Genomic DNA, 22,236 nt, shown 5'->3' with positions numbered 1-22,236 from the left:
ATAAGGTCCTGCCAATTGAATGTGAACCTTTTCACATAATTTAGGGGAAACTCTTAGAACAATGGAATGTTAGTGAATAGGATGTAACTCAAAAAAAAACCTCTCCAAGTGAGAATCTGCTAAGGGACTGTTTATGGCAGAGGATGCCAATAGGGCATGTTGATTAATAATGAGCAAGGCCATTGCCTCAAAAGGGCATGTGGCTGTAAGTGGCCTTCTCCTGCTTCCTCCTCCCTACACCGCAGAGACTTCCAGTCCACAGTGGACAGTCTCCTTTCCTACCTGGCAGAAGCCTTATTCGACCAGGCAGAAGGACAAACACTTTGGGACACTGCTTCATTCTCTCATATCAGCAGGTATATCAATCAGATCATGATCTTTAGCCATCTCCTCCTGGGTGTCTACACAGAGTTCCCTCCTGCAATTCTAGTAGCTATCTAAAGCAGGATGGGTAACCTGGCCATATCCAAACCTGCTATTTTTATAGCTTTACCACAAAAGAGATTATAAAGACACAAAAGGACCCAAGCAGAAGGGCGAAATTCACTGTCATTACTTCTTTCAATAGCTAATAATAATACACAATCCAGTCTTGTCAAAGTTCAGGAGAGAGAAATATGTCTTTTGATTGGATGGAATAAAAGATTACTCTTGATCTATTATGTGCTTTTCTTCCCCTTCCAGTAACTACATTTGCCGTCTCAGCAATCATTCGTTTACTAGCCTAAATTACAAGCTATCACCTATTCAAGGAAGGAGTAAAGTGTCTGAATTTATAAAATGACTTCCCAAGAACGGCCACCTTTTGTACGCAGTACTCAGTCATTAGTGTGGTAAGATACACCCCTTCATGCTTACCCACCACATAAGCTTTGCTCTCATTCTTTTCCTAGAGATGTGCAAATGAAAATTCATTGGCTTTAAAATATTTGCAAATGAATTTCTCACCAACCCCAATCCCAACAGTTCCTACAGATTTTTTTCATGGCAAATTAGATACCTACTGCTAAACAGAGAGAAAAGATCATATTCTAATAGATCACTCTGCTATAGACACCAGTTCTGATAGCTTGATACACTCAACCATATATGAAAACACATTTCTATTTAAGTAGTAATACTGAAGATGTTAAGATGGTTACTTCAAGCTCATATGATAAAAACACAAATGAAAATTAACAATGTCTTCTTACACTATACCAGGACTTGATGTAACAAAAATATATTTGGTTGATACACACACTCCAAAATAAATACTCTTAGGTAATCTGCAGCCTGAAACAAGCCTTCATTTATTGACTACTTACAGTACAGTGATTTCATATCTTAGCTGGTAATCAAATATGGTTATGTATTAGGTGAGAGAAGGCGTCATCTCTCTTCCAGATATCACCTCTCAGAAATCTGGGCTAATTCAATTTTAAGAACTAGAATTGTATCTCCTGGTAACTATGTGGCAGTCGTCACCCTGAGAACAGGAACAAGGCAAAGAAAGTATACAGGACTTTGATTCTCCTACACAGGTGCACAGAAAGTTAGTTTATTAACGACTACATTTTGAAGCCAGCCATTTTGATCCAATATTTAAATAACAAGCTGTTTAATATTAAGCAGAAGGTACTGTCACAACGTGACAGAAGTACAGCTTTATCCATAAACCCTTCACACAATTATACATTAAATGCTATTTTTATTTAAGCAAGGCACCCCTACTTGTTCTAAAATATGGGATATGCTATCCCACTGAAAAAGCAAATGAGGAGACACATTTTTTTCCTCTAGGGAGCTGGTTTAAATTCAAGTGAAGCCATTAATGTCCTTACCAGTCAGGACTGTTCTCTGACATGTCACTTCACAGTTTTGAGACTAACACACACCTTATGATTTACCCAAAATCAAAAAACGCTGGGGGTGGGTGTTCAGTGAACTTTTAAGTTGAGGCTAGAATTCTCTCCTTTAGTATTACAGGCACCAATGTCAAATGCCTTTAGCACAAGGCGTAGAAAGGCAAAACATTTCTAAAGACCTAAAACTGCCAAATTGTTGTCATTTACACTCACTAACCTGTGGTACTTATTTTTTGTTTTGATTCTTTCTTTTAAATTTCTACCCCTACCTAAGTAATCTAATACACCTAAAATTAAAACTACTCTGCCAAACCATAATGGTTTGAAGGTCTGAAACCTTTCCTTGCTTTGGTGAGTATTTGGTTAAAATAAATCAGCATTTCATTCCAGAGAAGTTTTACAATCAGAGCTCTTAATTCATAGGCAGAAAGACAAAACCTCAAACAGATCATCTGCAAAATGGGAGGAATATTTTCAAGGACAGTGCTGAAAAAAAATATGTAGTCTTTACACTGGGTAACATAACTTCTATGAAAACAAAGTGTTTAATCGTATAAAATAAAAACCAGATTTTTAAATCAGATCCTGAAGATTAAACAAAAATTTAAATTTGTGGTTTATTTCATAATTCCAAACTGAAACTTTCCTTTTCTTTTCTAAATAGTCCACTATGTAATTTGTCTTATAAGCAATTAACCCAAAACCCCCAAATCCTTTCTCTAGCAGTTGCTGCTACAAAACTGGAACTTTATACTCCACGTCCAGGAAAGATGTGCAAATGAAATGCTTCCTGTTTCATCCTGAAAATAAAATGAAAAATGTTGGACATTTATGCACAATGAAAAAGTGTTGCCCAAAAAAAAAAAAAAAAAAAAAAAAAAGTGTTGCCATATCATACCCATTCCCAGACCATTTAAAATGATCAATTCTTTTCTTTCTGGTTTAGTGCAAGTCCATTTGGTGACAAATCCATTAAGTTAAGGACAATTATTAGGCATTAGTGTTTACAGCCTGGTATGAAGACAGTAGATCTTCACAATTAAGCACAAAATACATTTAACATGGATTTAACTAATATCTAACATCACAAGATTGTGGGACTTAATATTCAAAAATAGCCTATGACAACTATAGTAAAGAAATGCTCCATGTATTTCCAAGAAATCATTCTAGTTAACAGTCTCAAATGTACCACTATATACAAAATAATGATTATAATACATTAAAAGATTTTAGGGGGAAATAAAAGATACCACATAACATTTAGTCAAGGGAGGGGACATCAAAACATTTAGATTTGTCATAGGTTAACTATGAAATCATGTACTTCCTAGGACAACCATTTTCATAACACTTTTTTAGGAAAAGAGACAGTGTTACATTAAGTGAACATAACAATGTACACCCCGATTTCAGAAGAATCATTTTAAACGTCTTAATATCTTAGAAACTGAGAAAATATGTTTAAATTTTATAGGAAGAAAAACTAACGTAAGCACATTTTCAGTGTGATATAATTAATAGGTATTAAAGGTAAAAATTAATTTTAGGCACATAGATTCATGAATATTGGGAATGATGCCAAAAGATTCTTTGTGATGCTCAATATCATGATTAGTTTGATCATTAAAAAAAAAAAAAAATGGTTTCCACCATATTATAAATGAGTTAATGCTTAATTTATCAACTGAAAATAATTCCCACAATTGTACCTTTTAAATTTACCTTATTATCTGGAGTCCCTGGAAGTCTTATTTTCCCTTTGGACATGAATTCAGGAACAATTCAATATACCTATGGTCTGAGAATGACAAAAAAAGATTCATTTTAAGAAACTGAAGAGGAAGGGGTGCCTGGGTGGCTTAGTCGGTTAAGCATCTGACTTTGGCTGAGGGGTCATGAACTCAGGGGTTCATGGGTTCCAGTCCCCTGTAAGGCTCCATGCTGACAGTATGGAGCCTGCTTGACTCACTCTCTCTCTCTCTCTCTCTCTCTCTCTCTCTGCCCCTCCCCAACTCGTGCTTTCACTCTCAAAATAAACTTCAAAAAATAAAATCAAAATCAAAAAAAAATAAAGCTTTTAAAAAGGGAGAAACAATACTGCAGCCATTTTCTCATAATTCAAGACAGCAACTCAAACCCTTTGTCCATTACTTTTCCTAATTAAAAACAAAAACAAAATCTAAAAAACAAGCAAAAAAAACCCTACCTAACTCTGTATAGAAATATGCAGAATTAGCAAACAAATGCTTTTCATTACAATATAGTGTTTTGCCCTTTTTACATTTAATTTAGTAGTATTAACAGAGCAAGTTTACCCAAGTAAAAAGTCTAGGTAAACTCAAAACACAGAAAGGCATTTGTAAGCAAAGACAGACATCCAAAATGACAATGGAAACCATGAGCAGCACTTACGAACATGGGACCGATCCTTGAGCATAGCTGCAACAGCATCCTCATGGGTATCGAAGTGCACATCGGCTTCTCCAGTGGCCTTCCCATTGGAACTGTATTCCATGGTGATCCTAACAGGCTTCAGTGGAGCAAAAAACTAAATAACAAAAGAAGCCAAAAGGAACATAATGGTAGGAGGCCCAATTTCTAGAAGTCTTACGGTTCTGCATTTTTTTCTTTCAGACTCTGATTCATACGCTCAATAAATTTGTTTTTAGGAAATCTCCTTAGGCAACAATGTAGTTACACATCTACCATCTCTTCTGGCTTTTCTGATCCTTTTGGAACTCAAGGTTACATTTCAAATATTTGTTCACTGAAAACGTAAACTATAAGTACACTACACAAAGAATACTCAAACTGTTTTATGCCAACAAGGACTATTTTTATTACTCCTAATTTATCCTTCCCTGTTTCTAAACAGCATCCATCAAATATACTTCATTTTTTAATAAGTCGTTTTTACCATATTTTCATCAGACATGTACCTGTGAATCAGGTTTTTTACCAGCACTACATAAACCACTACCACACTGAGTGTGGTTATCATTTCAAACCAAAGCAACACAAATGTAATACTTTAATGAGATTGTGCAACTTCCGTCTGGTTAAAGATATGACTCCTATCGGGTTTTTTTAAAATAATGAAGACAATTTTGAGGCCCCACCACTAACTGAAGAGTCTAGGCTGGAATCTACCTTACGTATATGTCCTCAAGTTCATGAAGTCAATATGGCTATTGCTTCCTTTTGTTTTCATATACTATCTATTATAAGAGTATTTTTAAAATTCCTTTTCTCCAAGAATTAGGGAATCCTGACGAAGAAGCCTACATGGTTCTAAGCACAGGAACACTAGATTCTTGTTTAGTATATAACTGCCTTGTGACAAATTCCCTCTGAGTCTGTTTCCTAAACTCAAAAATGAATAAGCTGAACCATTTTGGAGAAAACCCACACTTTCCTATTTTGTTTTTTTGTCTGTGTTTATCTCTTTTGGTGTTTTGTTTTTTTCAAACTTTCTTAATTAGAATACTAAACATATACCACATTATTTTGTATCTGTAAAATCCTCTTTATCATTATACATTTGACCTTAATAAAATCTACACTTCTCAGCCTCTACAACAATGGAGATGCCATCTTACTGTCCAAAGATAGTTCAGAAATATGGTATTTTCTTCTCTATCTTTCCCAAATTAATATAAGTTCAATTTTAGAACTTTTGTTCAAACCTATTGAGATTGGGTATCTTACTGCCACACACGTTTATAATGTCTTGAGCATTAGCTTGGAAAGGCAATCCTCTCATGTGGACAAAATGTAGTGAAGATGGGGTTCCAAAATCAACAGCCTCTGGAAGCTTTTCGGACATCTCCTTAGGCAATTCTGGGAAGTGGAACAAAAAGCACTATCAGGAACATAAAGGCTTCAAGGGTTATTAACAGGTTATAATTAGGCATATCTTTATGTCCAATTATTCAATTCTTCTTGAACCAGTAAGAAAGGGCTTTATTTTTTTAATTATTTTTTATTTTTTGAGAGAGAGAGAGAGACAGAGAGAGAGCACACACAAGCAGGGAGGGGCAGAGAGAGAGAGGGGCAGAGAGAGAGAGGGACAGAGGATCTGAAACAGGCTCTGTGCTGAGAGCAAAGAGTCTACAACTCTGGAACCACGAGATCATGACCTGAGCTGAAGTTGGACGCTTAACTGACTGAGTCACCCAGGAGCCCCAGGAAGGGCTTTAATTTTAAAAGCAAAAATAATCTGAAATGTGTGACACCTAACAAATATCACCTGAACCCCCACGAAGATTTAGTGCAAAGATTTAGGTGCCTCAAACTAATACCAGATTACAAACTACAGATTTTTCTATAAGAACAAAGAGAAGAAAAATGATTATGAGTGAAGAAATAGAGGCAACAGAAATTTGGGGGGTTATAGCCACTTAAAAAATACATATGGTAATGGGATAATCCCATAGCACCAGTTTAAAAAGGATTTATCAAACTTCAGTGTTGCTTAGTGGTCAGGAATCAGAGTAATAATTAAATACAGAGGCAAACAAAACTCTTTAATTCAGTCAACATTTCTGCTCTCTACCCACATCTTTTCTCATCTTTGTTTACTTAAATTTATTTATTTTCAGAGAGCACGAGCAGGGGAGGGGCGGGGGAGACTCTGTCTCAAGCAGGCTCCACGCTACCAGCGCAGAGCCCAACACAGGGCTTGAACTGACAAACCATGAGATCATGACCTGAACCAAAACCAAGAGTAAGACACTTAACTGACTGAGTCATCCAGGCACCCCTCACCTGTAAATGTTGACATTTTACTTCCTTTTATATTTGTGCCACCCAGCTTTTTATACAGAATCTACAAAAACGATTAAATAAAAAAAACTTTATGAAATAATTAAGCCCTGCTGCACATATTCAAAGTACATACTACACTCAAAGACCAATAAATCTTCAACTCAATTCCTTGGTCCTATAATCTAATCATTTCATACAACATGTTCTTAAAAAATATTTTAGTATCACAAGACAGATTCATTAAATCTCAACAGGATGCAGGTCCTTACCTATTTCCTTCTCACTTTCGAAAGCTGTCATGGGTCGAATATCCTCATTTACTTCATGTTCTTCAAAGACCATTTCTGGCTCAGTTATATACTTAGCAGTAGGAGATGTCATTTTCTTTCCCTTATGAGAACCAACATGTGTTCGGACTTCATTTCTTCTGCTTGGAAATATCTCTATATATCTATGTCAAAGCAAAAGTAAACAGGCACAAGCAATGCAAAGTAACTTTAGACTGAAGTTTAAAATAAAACATACATATATAATATTTCCAACACAAAGGTGTTATGAAACACAAGTGATGGAGGAAAAGTAAGATAAGATATAGATATTAGCCCATGAAAACTACTCTCAACAGAACAGGTCACTGATTCAATCTTTCTCACATCCCTGCCCAAGATAACAGCTTTCTTCATATACATTTTAACAGTATTTTCTTTCTTTTTTAAAAAAAAATTTTAATGTTTACCTAGTTTTTATATTTTTAATGTTTATTTTTGAGAGAGAGAGACAGAGCACGAGTGGGGGAGGTATAGAGAGAGGAACGCACAGCATCTGCAGTAGGCTCCAGGCTCTGAGGTGTCAGCACAGAGCCTGATGCAGGGCTTGAACTCACGAATCCTGAGATCATAACCTAAGCTGAAGTCAGACGCTTAACCAACTGAGCCACCCAGGCACCCTTTAACAGTATTTTCTATTCTGTCTTGCTTCATGAGGACAACTATGCAAAGATTAATTGTGTGTATGAAAATAATCTGGTAAGAAAGGTTTTGTTTTTTTGTAGTTGGTTATCAATCTCTTGAAGCCTCACAAGTCAATTCTGTGAAAATTAATGATATCTGTATAAGATATTAAAAATCAGGGGCGCCTGGGTAACTCAGCTGGTTAAGTGTCCAACTCTTGATTTTTGGCTCAGGTCATGATCTCATGGTCATGTGATCGAGCCCTGTGCTGGGCTCTGTGCTGACCGTGGAGCCTGCCTAGGATTCTCTCTCGGCCCCTCTTCCAATCGCACTCTCTCTCTCAAAATAAATGTATTTTTTAAAAAATTCACAGTATATGAGGAGTTAACTTCCCCCAGAACGACACCAAGATGTCAATGAGGATTCATGAACTAAATGTCAATTCTGACTTGCTATCTACTTGGCAGTGGGATTATCTATTAAATCCAAGCTTCTGGAACCAGCTTGTTTTTTTGTGTGTTTTTTTTTTCTCAAGACTGCTTTTCCAAATTAAGTTATCAAGATTGAATTGCAAAAATCATTTGTATTTACAGATCCATAACTATTAGATAGGCACCACTTCTTAATTTATTGAAGAGATTTATACACTGCCATAACATTACCACATAAAAACACTGATGTATTTGTCCTAAGACATACAAGAAAACATGAAGACTACTGAAAGAAAATGGGGGGAGAGGGTACTTTTTGCATACATATTTTTATCTAAAAATTTAATAAAGACCTTTGAATCAATTCTATACAAAGATCCTGAAATACACAACTTTAAAATGGCTTTTCTTTTTTTTTTTAAACTTCAAAGCAGCCAAATAAAACAGCCAGAAAGCAGTAAAACAGCAATCTAAAATTTGACATTTTTGAGTACTCTTCCAAATTTGACACAAATGAACCCATCCATCATATGCATTCTAATGTGATATAACATGCAGTATACAGAAACACCTAATATTGTGTCCATATCAAAATGTTAACCTGAATCAAGAATCAAGACTTTAGCTTTAACTTCCAGTTTTCAGGAAATAAGACAGGATACAAAGAAACTAGTGACACAATGAAGAAGCAATAAGATCAATATAAAACATGAGACACTGTACAGGACGACTGATTCAGTTTATTCAAGTTAGTTCAAGTTAGTTGCATTTAAAAAGGGGAAGAGAATTAAAAAAAAAAAATAAAGGAGAAGGGAACTTGCCCTAGTTTAAGAGAACTGAAGACATAACAATCAAAATGCACCTTGTGAACCATGTCTAGATTCCGGCACCAAAAAAAAAAAAAAAAAAACACCAACTCAGACATTTTTGATACAATCAGGAAAGTGATTATGGACTGGCATTAGTAAATAAATTACTGCTAATTTTGTTAGATGTGATAATACTTGGATCACATAAGGTAAGAAAATGCTTTTTAAAGATGCCTACTGAAAAAAACAGATATAATAAATGTTAATAATTTGTTAATCCTAAGTGTCAGGCATTTGTATGTCATCATGCTATTCTCTCTGCTGTGTTTAGATAATTTTACAGTTCTATCACAGCGCATTCATAAAATGACCCAATGTATGATACTTCCACATTATTAGAATCTGCTTCACTTACCGGTTACCAATTTCTTCCCTGTGTTTCAAGAGGGCTTGGTTGGCCATTTCTGGTTCTTCAAACTGCACATAGGCTTCTCCTGTTTTTCTTCTCCCTCTGTAGTCCATGACAAAGGTGATGTCTACTATATTCAGTCCTAGGACACCAAAAAATTATTACAAATTAATGCTAACAGGAGTCTTTTCTATCCTTAGAATATAACACATTCATTCACATACTATTAATTTTTTTGAATTTTATTATTAAAATTTTAGGTATATTTTGCTAGTCTCTAAGCTGAATACATGAAAATTATTATCCAGCTACACCTACACATCTGTATTTCCAGAATGTTTAGAATCCATGCAGTCCATCTAAAACACACAATCTCTCCTCTCTTTTTTTGCCATTAATTGTGTTGTAGGAGAAATAAGAATTTAGACTAACATGACTAATATTGGTACATTTTTTAGAGCTAAAATTAGATGATAATGCTTTTAAACCATATAAATTGTTACTGTCTTAGACAAATACAGTCACTCTTATGAGAGATTACCTTTGTCAATAGTAAAATAAACCTACATGAAAAAATTTTGAAATGTGGCATCCACCAAAGATCAGCATGATAGGTCAAAACATTTCTATAATATATAAACATTGGTAATCTGAGTGAAGAGTTCTCCCCTAAAGAACCAAATATAACTGAATGCAGTTACCTAGGAGAAAAGGTTCATCTAAGATATAAAAGGAAACAACAGGAGGAAAAAACAAGGCATGAACATAATGTAACTGATATACTGATATAAACATGATATAATTCATAAACATGATATAACTGAAAAGCACCTGCAAAGAAGTCTACAATGTCTTTTTCATTGCAACTATAAGGAAGTCCTCTCAAACGAACCACACCATCATTTACCGCAGGTGAAGATTTGACCTGCAGGCTCTTCATTAAGGCGTCCACATCTTCATTGTTTATCTCATAAACTACAATGTAAAAGCACAAAAAGTACGCAAATTTACATAACAGAAGAAGAAATTAAAAAAAAAATCACACTTGTTGGGTTATCCAAGAATTTTAAAATAACAAATGATATTTATTGACTATTTACTGTGTGCCAGCTATGACTTAAACATCCCATCTTGTGAGGCAAACTTGGTCAACATCCTCATTTTATAAATAAGAAACTGAGATTATCTCTGTGCTTCATTTTCACAGCCTACAAAAGGGTATATTCCTAACATCTAACTACTTCATTATTGCTAAGGATCAAATGAACTGCCTTAGACAGTACAGGCTAACGTACTGATCGCAAAAAGCCAGAACGTGACTTCACGTACCTTCCACATACCGCTGTCCCATGTACATGCGATGCTTTTCTAAGGCTTTTTGCACATCCTGCTCTGACTCCATTTCAATTAAGGCATCACCCCTTCGTTTCCCATCTCTATTTAAGAGGAAGTGTATTCCATTCTCACCATTGCGAATTCTGCAGTCTGAAAGTATGTGAGTAAAATCAAAACCAGAAATCAAACTTTTACTTCAATTATAAATGTCACTAGAATGCAATCTTCCAATTCCAACAACAAAACAAAGCATGAACCAAAATGCCTATCATATTCCTTACAGAAACCCCCATCACTGAAGGCGTCCGAATGCTAATAAGGTGGATGTCTGGAAGATGTTCCACTTGAAAAGGACAGCAAACCTTAACATATAAGCTTATAATCTCCTGATCATTACAACAGCAAACAAGCTCAACATAGAACAAATTATGCCCTTCCCAATGCTTCTACAATCAGTTTCAAATCACTTAAAAAATTAAAATATGATTAGATTTATATAGAAATGTTTTCTTTTGTTACAATCGTAACTATAAGAACTCTAAAATGCTATAAGAATAATGTTGTTACCATAATTGATTGTGCCCCCTTTTCATTACCAAGGAAAAGATCCCCATACTGCATACTTAATAATGGCAACTAGTTGAAGATGTAACTGGCTTCATAAAATACTTGACCCACTCAATGTTATGCACATGAAAGTACACAATATATTATTATATGATTTTATAACATTTAAGGTGGCATCTTCTAAAGGTCTTTTAAGAGGAATATTAAAAATCACAGTCAGATACAGAACTTAAAAACTAACTGTAGATATGTAAACATTCCAAAAATGTTATTAAGGAAATTATATCGCTTGACACTAAGTGATCCTGTATTCTAAATGTATGTGTTACATATAAAGAGCTAACAGGTTTTGCTTTTTGAACTTCAGAGAAAACTGGTTTCTACCATGTAGTTTGAACACCACATTTTTTAGTTGCATTTAAAGTCTTTAAACCTGGCATATGCCACAAATGGTACACATGGTGTTACTTGGTATGATATGAAACCAGTCAGAACTAGACAATTCCCAAATATCAAATAAGACGTCTATAGCATAGCTTAACTTGGGTTTTGTGAGACTCCCTGTCTGAGTAAAAACTCAGACAAAATTACATATTTCAAACATACATACAATATACCTGAGAAAAAGTTAACCACATCTTCTATAGTGCACGACCACGGCAATCCTTGAGCTCGAATGAGATAAACATCATCCACTTCTTCTCCTAACTTGGACGAAGCCAATTCATACTCAGGGAGAGGTGGAAGGTCTTCCAGGTAGGTCGTTTTGGACTCCTTCCAAGAAAAATGGAAAAATGTAAAAATACTTCTCTGACAACCTACTTAGAAATTGTTTATTCCTGCAAACTAACACTCCGAATGTTATTCTTAGGAGACAGTTACTATTTCAGAGGCAAGAAATAAACTTCCCCAATCTAACCCATCCTATTTTGGCTTAAATTGTATACTCTAAAGCAACATGCAGGTATATCCCAGTGATTTGGCAGGACATAAATTTTATTCAGGGCTTGTTTTTAAATTCATCAGCCCCAATAACAATAGTATTTTAGTTAAGGGAGGACAAGAAGAGTCCCTTCAATCTGACAAATACAAGTGCCTCCTACTCACCATGTGCCATGTTAGGCCCTCATCTCAAAAAGCTTACCATCTAAACTAAGACAAGCATTACAAGACAAGATGCTTTAAGTGCTGTAATTAAGATATAAGATTATTAGAGGAATTCAAAACAGAGCATTAACAGAAGAATCAAGACATAATATACGATGGGCCTTGAAAGGACAGAATTTTGACAGCCATATATAAAAGATAGGGCATTCCAGTTTGAGAGGTGAGGGAAAGAAGCAGCATGAACAACAGTCCATTTGCAAACCTGCAATAATCCCATTTGGCTAAACTGCAAGGGACAATTAGGAGCCAAAGAAGATGAGCTGGCAAAAGGAACTTGGTACCATATAGCAGAGGCACCTGAGTGTCAAGCTCAATGTGTTCCCTTAACCTGGTAGGCAAAAGGGAGTTAATAAAAGACAGGACTGGGTAAAACAAGACAGCAGGAGGCGTGTAAAGATTAATCTGTCAAATGGCAAATACGACCAACTGAATAAGGGAAAGATCATAAAAGGTGACAGTAGTAGTATAAGGTGACAGAAACCTGAGACATACCCAAAGAACTCTATTTTACAATACTAAGCAAAAGCTGGAATTTAATAAGATTCCAATAAGCCCTACAACCATAACCAGGAACGACAACTGAAATTTTAAGACTTGCACTCTACTGGCCTAAGGAAAGAGATTCCTTTGGACCATCCCACGTTTACATTAAGACTTACGTCTAACTGCAAGAAGTAATGATAAATGTAAACCTCTAGCAGAAGTCTCTTACATACTTAATAAAAATGCAACAAGCACAATTATCAATGTGGAAAGACAACTCAGGTTTTAAGACAAGTGACTTGCACGCTATCGGGCTAAGGAGATACTTCACTCCTCTGTATGTTCTCCTCATTTTCATGAAGACTTACATAGAATTTTAAGAAGTCAATGATAAATGTAAGCACAGTGTGTAACAACACTAGTAGAGGCTCAACAGATACTATAGTCAATTTCACAGAAAAATAATCAAGAGAGTAGCCAGCTGGCAAAGGCTTATTAGAGATAGTTTGTGTTTTTTAATAAAGGCAACATTCCCCATTTTCCCAGAATTCCACAAGCATCACAAGCTTTTACGAAAAGGGCAGCACAAAGTACTGGGCCAGGATTCAAATCCATTAGCTCAGCCACTGGCAGACAGAAGCCATGCTGATTAGCCTCCCAGTTTCCCTTAAGTTCAAGGAGAAGCACAAACTGAATTAGATAAATATGATCCAAGGTATCAGGAGTGGGTAGTCAAAACGTGTGCTGATATTTCCCAGACGCCACGTTAACAAGCAGAAAAGAAAGCTTCCTACAAGGCACAAAATATTTGCAATCCGAGTTCTTAAAGGACACACACTGACTTTAAAAAAGAAAACACTGTAGCCTCCCTCCTGGGTCCCCAAGTCTTGGCTTTACCCCTAAGCGTCCCCTCTTCCAGGTCCCCTCCCCCCATATTTCAGTCTCCACACCGTCCTCCCGTCGGCGGCGACCCATGGTCCCAAAGGACCTTCGGCTAGAGGAGGTGAAGTGCAGAGGTGACCTTCAGTAAACTGGGGCAGCCCGCCTTTCCCCAGGGACACGAGGGAGAGGGGAGCGCTGGCGACGAGGCTCCTTCCCCACGAACCCAGCCCACGTAACTCTGTGCGTGAACCTCCCCATCAGCAGGCTGCGAGGCGCACCAGGGCCGCCTAGGCCTAGTGCTCTGACTGCACGGAAACTCCCAACCCTCCGCGGGTCCAGCCTCCCAACTTCACCACCAGCGGGCGGAGAGCGACAGGGATGCGGGGTGGGGGCATCAACAGCCTCACAAAACCTACCATGGGCCGGCGGGAAACAAGGCCTCAACATTCACCCCTAGCCACACTTACACTGCCCAACCGACCAGAGACTCGAGAGAACAAAACAAGGAGAAAACCCGAGGCCTGGGAGAGCGTCCCTTGTTCTGGGGCCCAATAGGAGGACTGGGCGGGCGGGGGTAAGGGGGGGAGGGTGCGCGGCGCGTGCCGCGGATCCCCGGGCGTGCACGAGAGGCGCACGCGGAGGGGCGCGGGAGCGCGTGCGCGCGGCCGGGAAAGGGTCCCGCGCGCGGCCCCTTGCTGCGCCCACCTACCTGGCTGTAGCTCCGCGCCGGGCCCGCGGCCGCCGCCAGCGACTGCGGCAGCAGAGGGGCACGCAGGGCCGGGTAAGAGGCCGCGGCCGCGGCGGCGGCGGAGGCGGCCGCGGGGGGTGGCCCCGCCAGCCTCCCGGCGGGCGCAGGCCCGGTCTGGAGGCCCCGCGTGTGAGAGGCGGCGGCCGCGGCCGCCCCGAGCAACAGCAGCAGGCGGCGACGGCCCGATACGCCCGAGGGGAAGGAGCCGGCGGCCGAGTAGAAGGGCAGGCAGGCGGCGCCGGTGCGCCGACAGCTGCTGCAGTTGCAGCCGCAGCCCCGGAGCAGCGCCCCGAGCACCCAGCGCGTCCCGGCCATGGACTCCGGAGGCGGCGCGGGGCCTGGAGGCGGCTGCGGCTGCAGCGCGAGCGGAGGGGGAGTGGAATCCAGGGCCGGGGAGGGGGTGCCAGGCACATGCGCCGCCGGCACCCGGGGCAGCAACGAGTCGGGAGGAGGCGGAGGAGAACGCGCTGCTCCGCCCGGTCTCCGCCCTCGGGGCGGGGCTGCCGGAGGGTCGGGAGGGGCCACGGGGCCTGGGTCCGACCGCCCGGTTGTTCTTTCCTTCGATGGAAACTGAGGCCCGAAGTGGACGAGGCGAGGCGAAGGCCTTCTTGCTCTGGGGAAGGCCGAGTCGTGGAACGCCAGCTTGGCGACGCCCCAGCACCGTCCCCGAAATGCGTGACGTGAGGGGCAACAGGGCCGCTTCTGGGAGGAATTGTGCTACTCGGGTTATAAAGAGGTTGGTATAATATCGGAGGAGGTTTAGCACCCCCTAAATTTGAGATCTGTGCCAAAGGCCAACTTTCTTTGTTTCTTTTTAAGTTTATTTATTTATTTAGTTTGAGAAAGAGAGAGAGCAGGGGAGGGGCAGAGAGCGGGAAAGAGAATCCCAAGCAGTCTCCGCACAGAGCAGAGCCCGACTTGAGCTCAAACCCACAAACCCTGAGATCTTGATTTGAGCAGAAGTCCACTCAGGTGCCCCCCACAACTTTCTTTTCAAAAGGAAGTGTATAGATACTTATCTGCTGATAATGTATATAGCAAAAATAAAGCCTCCTGTAATAAGTTAGCGTGTTCACAGGTGGACAGGCAGAGGTTTGCAAAAGGACTGGTTGTGAAGTTTTCCTCCTCCAGAGTCCAGGATCCATTACAGATTATTAAGCAAAAGGGAGTTCTGAGAGTTAAAAAAAAAAAAAAAAAAAAAAAGGAAAATCTGAAAGATTTAAAACTGTTTATTCAAGAAAATCTCAAAGTAATAAAATGGCAGAATTTCAGAAATTATCAACACTTTTCACTCTTGTTTTATCTATCACCACCACGCCCAATTTTTTTTCTTTGCTGGAATATTTTAAAGCAAACCCCAAGGATCATGTCAATCACCCTTTCAGTATTCATCTGAATTCACAGTCCGTGAACATGTTAGGGATTCTGCCCATATTTACTCTTGCCTTCATTTTGTTAATAGCTGAAGCCATCCTCCATAATACACAAATCTGAATGGATTAGCAATCTCAATGCATAGAATGAAATTTTGCAGATTATAATCAGGAGTAACACCCAATATTTAACACTATTAAAATAGAACATAAGGGAGAATAGAAACTAATTTTTAACAATTATTCATTTATCTGATAATCATTAAGTGTTTTTTGTGTTCTGGGCATGATGCTATGCCCTATGCAGTCAGGGATATAATAATAGGCTTACAGACCAAATATCAAAGTGATGGTTAGATTTATATATGTCTAGATAATATAAAGAGAACAATAAGTTTTGTAAATGGACACTAATGACTTACGGAACACCAGGTTTTTATTTGTATTTTTTTAAGTTTGTTTATTTTGAGAGAGAGAGAGCACGGGCAAGGGGCAGAGAGATAGGGGAAAGAGAGAATCCCAAGCCAGCTCCACACTGTCGACGCAGAGCCTAATCCGGGGTTCGACCTCACAAACCGTGAGATCATGACCTGAGCCAGAACCAAATGCTGGATGTTCAATCAACTGAGCTACTCTGGAACCCAGGACCCCTGGAACACCAGGGTTTAAAAGTTGTATTAAATATTATTTTAGGGGCACCTGGGCAGCTGACTGGGCATCTGACTCTTGATGTGGGCTCCAGTCGTGATCTCACACTGTGAGTTCGAGTGGCAAGTCTGTGCTGTCATCACAGAGCCTGCTTGGGATTCTCTGTGTCCCTTTCTTTCTTTTAACGTTTTTTTTAATTTATTTTTGAGACAGAGAGAGACAGAGCATGAACAGGGGAGGGTCAGCAAGAGGGAGACACAGAATCTGAAACAGGCTCCAGGCTCTGAGCTGTCAGCACAGAGCCCGACGCGAGGCTCAAACTCATGGACCGTGAGATCATGACCTGAGCCGAAGTCGGCCGCTTAACCGACTGAGCCACCCAGGCGCCCCCGTCTGTGTCCCTTTCTTTCTGCCCCTCCCCTGCTTGTACGGCGCTTTCTCTCAAGAATAAATAAATAAACATTTTAATTAATTAATTAATTAAAATAAAATAAATAAAATTATAACCCAAATACGTATAGCACTTTCTAGGACTAAACTTTTATCATGGAAATGAAAAGACTTTTGGACAAATAATTTACACTGAGGGACTTGACTAGGGTAGTGATGATGGAAGTGAAGAGGGAAGATTTGAGATTTTAGAAGGTAGAATCAACAGAATTTGAAGCTACATTAGAGAGGGGAATATTGTTTTCCGTAATTTTATTGTTATTTGGAGTTGGGAGAGATGGGTGGGGAAAGTTTAGAATTCAATGTAGAGATATTGGAAGCAAGTCAACCCCATTTTGTGTTAAGCCAGAGAAATCTGTCCTAAAAATATTCATTTGGGGGTTGTCAGTATAAATGAAACTGCTGATTTGGATGAGATTGTAAGGATCAAGGTTAGAGAGAGAAGGCCTAAAAAGAAGTGAGATACTACAATATTGAATGGCCTGTAGAGGAAAATGAAGTTGCAAGAGAGAAGGATCAGTAAGAGAATTAAGAGCAAGTTAAAGAAAGCCAACGGAGTATTTCTGGAAAGAAGTAGGGAGTATTCACCAGTGTCAAGTCCTTACTAAGATCGTTACTTACCTGTCAAATGAGATGAGAACAAGAAAAAAGTATCTTAGATTTAGTGCTATGGGAAGCCTTCAGGAATCTTGTGTACAGTTGTTTGGAGGGGTGATAGCAGAGGCCAGAATAAAGCAGGGATGAGGAAATGGAGATAGAAGTCCAAAATAAGTTTGATTTTGTAGGTGAAAAAGGGGTAAGTCAGTAAAGGAAGTATAGCTCAAAAGTGCGTTTCATTTTGCTTTGTTTGGATTAAATTGGGTTCGATTAGAACATGTTGAAATGATGTTGGGCAAGGATTCAGTCGATAAGGATGGCCAGAATAAAGCAGGGATGAGGAAATGGAGATAGAAGTCCAAAATAAGTTTGATTTTGTAGGTGAAAAAGGGGTAAGTCAGTAAAGGAAGTATAGCTCAAAAGTGCGTTTCATTTTGCTTTGTTTGGATTAAATTGGGTTCGATTAGAACATGTTGAAATGATGTTGGGCAAGGATTCAGTCGATAAGGATTTAATTGAGTAACCAGGAGAAATTGGTTGAGAGGGTTCCTAGAAGGGTGAAAGGGACTAGGCATCAAAGGCATCAAAGCTCTGGTGCAGAGATTAGCTTTATATAGAGGAGAGTTCCTCCATGGTTTCTATCATAAAGCATATTGTTCTTTGGGTATGGTCATTTAACACTTATTATAGTACTATTTACCGAGTAGCATTGACAGAGTGTCAACCTACTTCTTTGACAAGAATTTATGAGGTAGAGCTAGTCTAATTTGGTGGAAAGAAACACTAGATTTAGGAGAGAATAAGGAGGACAGAAAAACAGTCATCTCTCATCGTTAGGAAAGAATTTTCAAAAAAAGTCCTCTTAACTCTAAAGAGCACATTATTGTGAGCTGGGAGAGGAGCTGGAAGAGGATGATTGTTTGATTACTAATAAATAACTGAAGGAACACATTCTCTGTGCCCCTCAATTCTTGGAGGTGAACATACTTTTCTTCTGATATGCAATGAAGTGGAGTTAATCTTAAAGGTCCCACCCCACAGCCTTCTTTGCATTTGAAAGGAACAAAAAAATCATGAACCAAGGATGTCAATAAGCCTAGGGTGGCAAAAGGAAAAGGGATGGAAGTGAAGTACCATAAAGAAATGGTGCCCATTTGTGTAACCTGTGGTTAAGATGCTATTCATCATCCAAGATTAAAGGAAGAAGTTTATTACATTGACTAGATGCAAGAGAACTTCAGGAAAGTTACTTCCAAGGAAAGACAAAGAGGTGCATTTTATCACCACTATCATTGCTTCATTCTTTTATCTGACAAGGAAAATTGATCGACTGGAGCCACAAACTCAAAAATGTGTCTTTGCTGCAGTGATGTGTTTCTTGCGTCTGCTTTGTCAATTGACACTACTAACAAGTCCATGCTAAACAATGTTTAGGTCTCTCCCATAGATTGCATTTGGAAAACCATTCTGCCAAGGAATAAAATATACCCATTTATGCTCGGCACGTGACAGACCAATACACTTCTAAATACTACAGTTTCTGCACTTGTTAAAGTTAGCTTGTTAAGATTTGTCTCTAGAAAAGAAATTTGTTGTTTAAATGAAATGTACTATCAAGAAATAGTAATATAAATAAAAATAAGAGTATGATTTATATTGATAATAGCCCATTTTTCCCATGTCAAATATGAACAAGACTGGAAATGTGACCTATATTCCTGAGGGAGCTCTCAGAACACATTGTCAACACAGTTGACAGGAACTGTTTATCCAAATAGATGAGGTGGTTACAAAACTGAATTCTATGGGAATGCCAAGATGATACTACTGCATAAAGCTCATTGAGGATATTTAGAAAGAGGAATGATGGAATAGAGCACCTCTGGCCATATATATATACACATATATGTATATGTATATATACACACATGTATGTGTATATATACATATATATGTATATATACACACATACATACATATACATATGTATATGTATACACATATATGTATATATATGTGTATATATATTCATATGTGTATGTATATATATACACATATATGTGTATTTTTTTTAAGTTTTTTATTTATTTGAGAGAGAAAGAGTGAGAGAACACTAGCGGGTGTCTCAAACTCACAGTGTGAGATCATGACCTGAGCCGAGATCAAGATGCTTCATTGAGCTACTCATGCACCCCGCCTCTGGCCATATTTACAAAGATAAGGTGGTAGTGGTTTTTACTAGTCAGCTAAGGAGAAGTAATCATATCAACTAGCTTTTCCTAGGAGGGCAAAAGCTAGGGTACAACCAGAGCCCAGTCTCTGAACATCAAATGACACACAAGATACTAAATAACCAAGAAGCCTTTGTTAATAGGCATCATTCTGAACAATCACCTCTTTAAAATAGGTAATACATGAACACAGTGTTTAAAAAACAGTCAAGCCATGCAAGATTATATATACACATATGCATATATGCACACACACAGAGTAAGGTAGCCTCTAGCCACTCCTCTCTAGTCATCCGCTTCTCAAAGATGTTGTTGTATATCCTTTCAGAGACGGTTGGTGCAGTTTCCTCACTTCTAAATTTGGTAATTCTGCTGTATTTGGGATTTTGACAAGTTTTCCACCTGCTAAGAGAATATTCTGAAGCCAGTGTGTTCCTAAACTGAGAGCTAACGGAAAAGGAAATGCAAGAGACCAATGAGATCCTTGTCACAAGAAACAAAGGACACTGGGGAAAAAAAGGTATGAAAGGAAAAGGCAAATCAGCAATGATATTTGTAGAATAATGTTTCCCTCTTTAACAACATAGCTTAATTAGGAAAAACATAAGACTTCAGAGTCACATTCTCATAAAATTCTGGCTATGTCACTGTCAAGCTGTGTAACTGGTCATTACTCAATCTTTGAGCTTTGCTTTGCCAAATTGTAAAAATAAAGGTAACATTAACTATCACATAGAGTTGTGAGGTATCTACTACTTAGGAAAAACCTAGTAAGTCGTGTGTTTTTATTTTCTTAGATACTGTTTAAAGGAAATGGTTATTGTTGTATTTTAATTGTTTCTTCCCTCTGATTTTACCTCAGGATTTATTTATGTTTTTAATCAAAATGTAATTGTCATATAACTACTTCAATATGTATTTGTTAATAATGTATCTAAGGATTTAAATTTATTTATTTGTTTATTTTTAATTCCAGTATAATTAAGATATAGTGTTGTATTAGTTTCAGGTGTACAATATAGTGATTTGACAATTCTATACATGACTCAATGCTCATTATGATAAATGTATTCTTAATCTCCTTTACCTATTTCACCCATCCCCACCCACCTCCTCTTTGGTAACCATTACTTTGTTCTCTACAGTTAAGAGTTTGTTTTTGTTTGCCTCTTTTTAAATGTGTTTATTTGTTTTGTTTCTTAAATTCCACATATAAGTGAAACTATATAGTATTTGTCTTTCTCTGACTGACTGACTTCACTTAGCATTATACCCTCTAGATCCATCCATATTGTTGCAGATGGCAAGATTCTATTCTTTTTTATGGCTGAATAATATATTCCATTGTATATGTATACCACATCTATCTATTCATCTATTGATGGACAATTGCATTGCTTCCATATCTTGACTATTGTATATAATACTGCAATAAACATGTATATACATGTTTCAAGACCTGTCTGGACTAATGATGGAAATCCTGTTTTCCTGAAAGTGCCCTCTATAAGCCTTATGGCAGTCCTGGACATAGGCTGCAAAGTAAAGGTCAAGCTAAAGGAGCCAGCAGACATGTATCAGAAGTAAAGACTTTAACCCAACTTGTTACAAACTGGGGAAATATCAAACCAAAAAATAATTTTACTGTATCAGAGAACATAAAGTCTTTGAGATAGAAAAAAGTTTTAAGGTTATTGAGAGATTCTGATCCAATATTTGAATCTTGTTTACAGCATCTCTGCCAAGTGGAGATACATCCCATGTTAAATAACTCTAGTGAGAATAATCCACTATTTCCTTAGAAAGGTCACAGACATTTACTCTAATTTTAAAAAAGAAAAACAAAAAACAAAACCAGCAAGGTTTATAGGGACCTGCAAGTCTAGATTCCAGGTGCTATCCCCATTTTCCATTTTCACTGGACTTCATTTTCACTCTCTTCCTCAAATTCATCTCCATATAGTGATTTACATATAGGCCTGAGTTTATGGGAAGGCTGCCTTTTTAAACGTTTTTATTTATGGGAAGGCTGACCTTAAAGGAAGCTATTCCCTAAGAAAGTCATTTTGGGGGCCAGGAAGCAAAGTTTCCCCACCCTCTACCACCCCCACCCCAACCTATCATAGACTCTCACATCACACCATTAGCATTTCTGAAGAAATGACACATTAAACTAAGTCACACTAGGGTGTTAATGACATATCAGATAGATTTTATCCTGACGTTTGGGGACCCTGGAAAGTAAAGAACCACTAGCAAAGGAAAGAGCACTGAAGTGGAGAAGAGAAAAGCAACACTGAGGCAAGATGAGCCAGTTTCCCAGTGGTCCATGGACAGAGATACTTAGTTGATTACATGTGAAGGACCTGGAATTTGTTCAAAATACTGTTTCTAGCATTCCTCCTTGTATTATTTTGTCTCAGTAGAACTGGGGTGAATTCTTGGGCAATTCTGATACTCAGCTAAATTTAGGAACTGCTAGCTATAAAGCCACATTAAAAAACACATACATACACAAAAACAGAAAACAACATGACCC

General features: G+C 38.3%; 1 protein-coding gene across 3 annotated transcripts; it reads right to left on the bottom strand.

Annotated features, from left to right (window-relative positions):
• Positions 1–1,264: 1,264 nt before the first annotated feature.
• On the bottom strand, positions 1,265–14,826 carry GRSF1 (G-rich RNA sequence binding factor 1). Of its 3 annotated transcripts, none has more exons than XM_019468033.2 (10): positions 14,360–14,825; positions 11,736–11,892; positions 10,546–10,701; positions 10,048–10,191; positions 9,223–9,358; positions 6,887–7,068; positions 5,569–5,690; positions 4,263–4,398; positions 3,573–3,648; positions 1,265–2,647 (listed from the first exon to the last, which is right to left on the bottom strand). In XM_019468033.2, the coding sequence occupies exons 1-9, from the start codon at positions 14,711–14,713 to the stop codon at positions 3,599–3,601; spliced, it is 1,437 nt and encodes a 478-aa protein (XP_019323578.1). In that variant the 5' UTR covers positions 14,714–14,825; the 3' UTR covers positions 1,265–2,647; positions 3,573–3,598. The 3 variants fall into 3 exon arrangements, with proteins under 3 accessions (XP_019323578.1, XP_019323594.1, XP_019323587.1); XM_019468049.2 differs by lacking the exon at positions 14,360–14,825 and adding an exon at positions 14,067–14,181; XM_019468042.2 differs by lacking the exon at positions 1,265–2,647 and having other exon boundaries at positions 3,572–3,648; positions 14,360–14,826.
• Between the last annotated feature and the right edge of the window lie 7,410 nt (positions 14,827–22,236).

Source organism: Panthera pardus, unplaced genomic scaffold (assembly GCF_024362965.1).
Source record: "Panthera pardus isolate Hobbes unplaced genomic scaffold, ASM2436296v1 HiC_scaffold_13, whole genome shotgun sequence".
In the NCBI taxonomy this organism is placed as follows: domain Eukaryota; kingdom Metazoa; phylum Chordata; class Mammalia; order Carnivora; family Felidae; genus Panthera; species Panthera pardus.
The sequence above is the reverse complement of the archived record's forward strand: the minus strand, read 5'-3'. Positions and strand labels throughout refer to the sequence as shown.

Bases quoted from the DNA above. Each gene is read 5' to 3' on its own strand.
- GRSF1 (XM_019468042.2), bottom strand. From the start codon at position 14,713: ATGGCCGGGACGCGCTGGGTGCTCGGGGCGCTGCTCCGGGGCTGCGGC. The intron at 4,399-5,568 runs GTGTGTGGCAGT...TTTGTTATTTAG, and splicing joins ATGCTCAAGACATTATAAAC to TTTTTTGCTCCACTGAAGCC. The intron at 3,649-4,262 runs GTAAGTGCTGCT...TGTCATTCTCAG, and splicing joins CAAGGATCGGTCCCATGTTC to ACCATAGGTATATTGAATTG.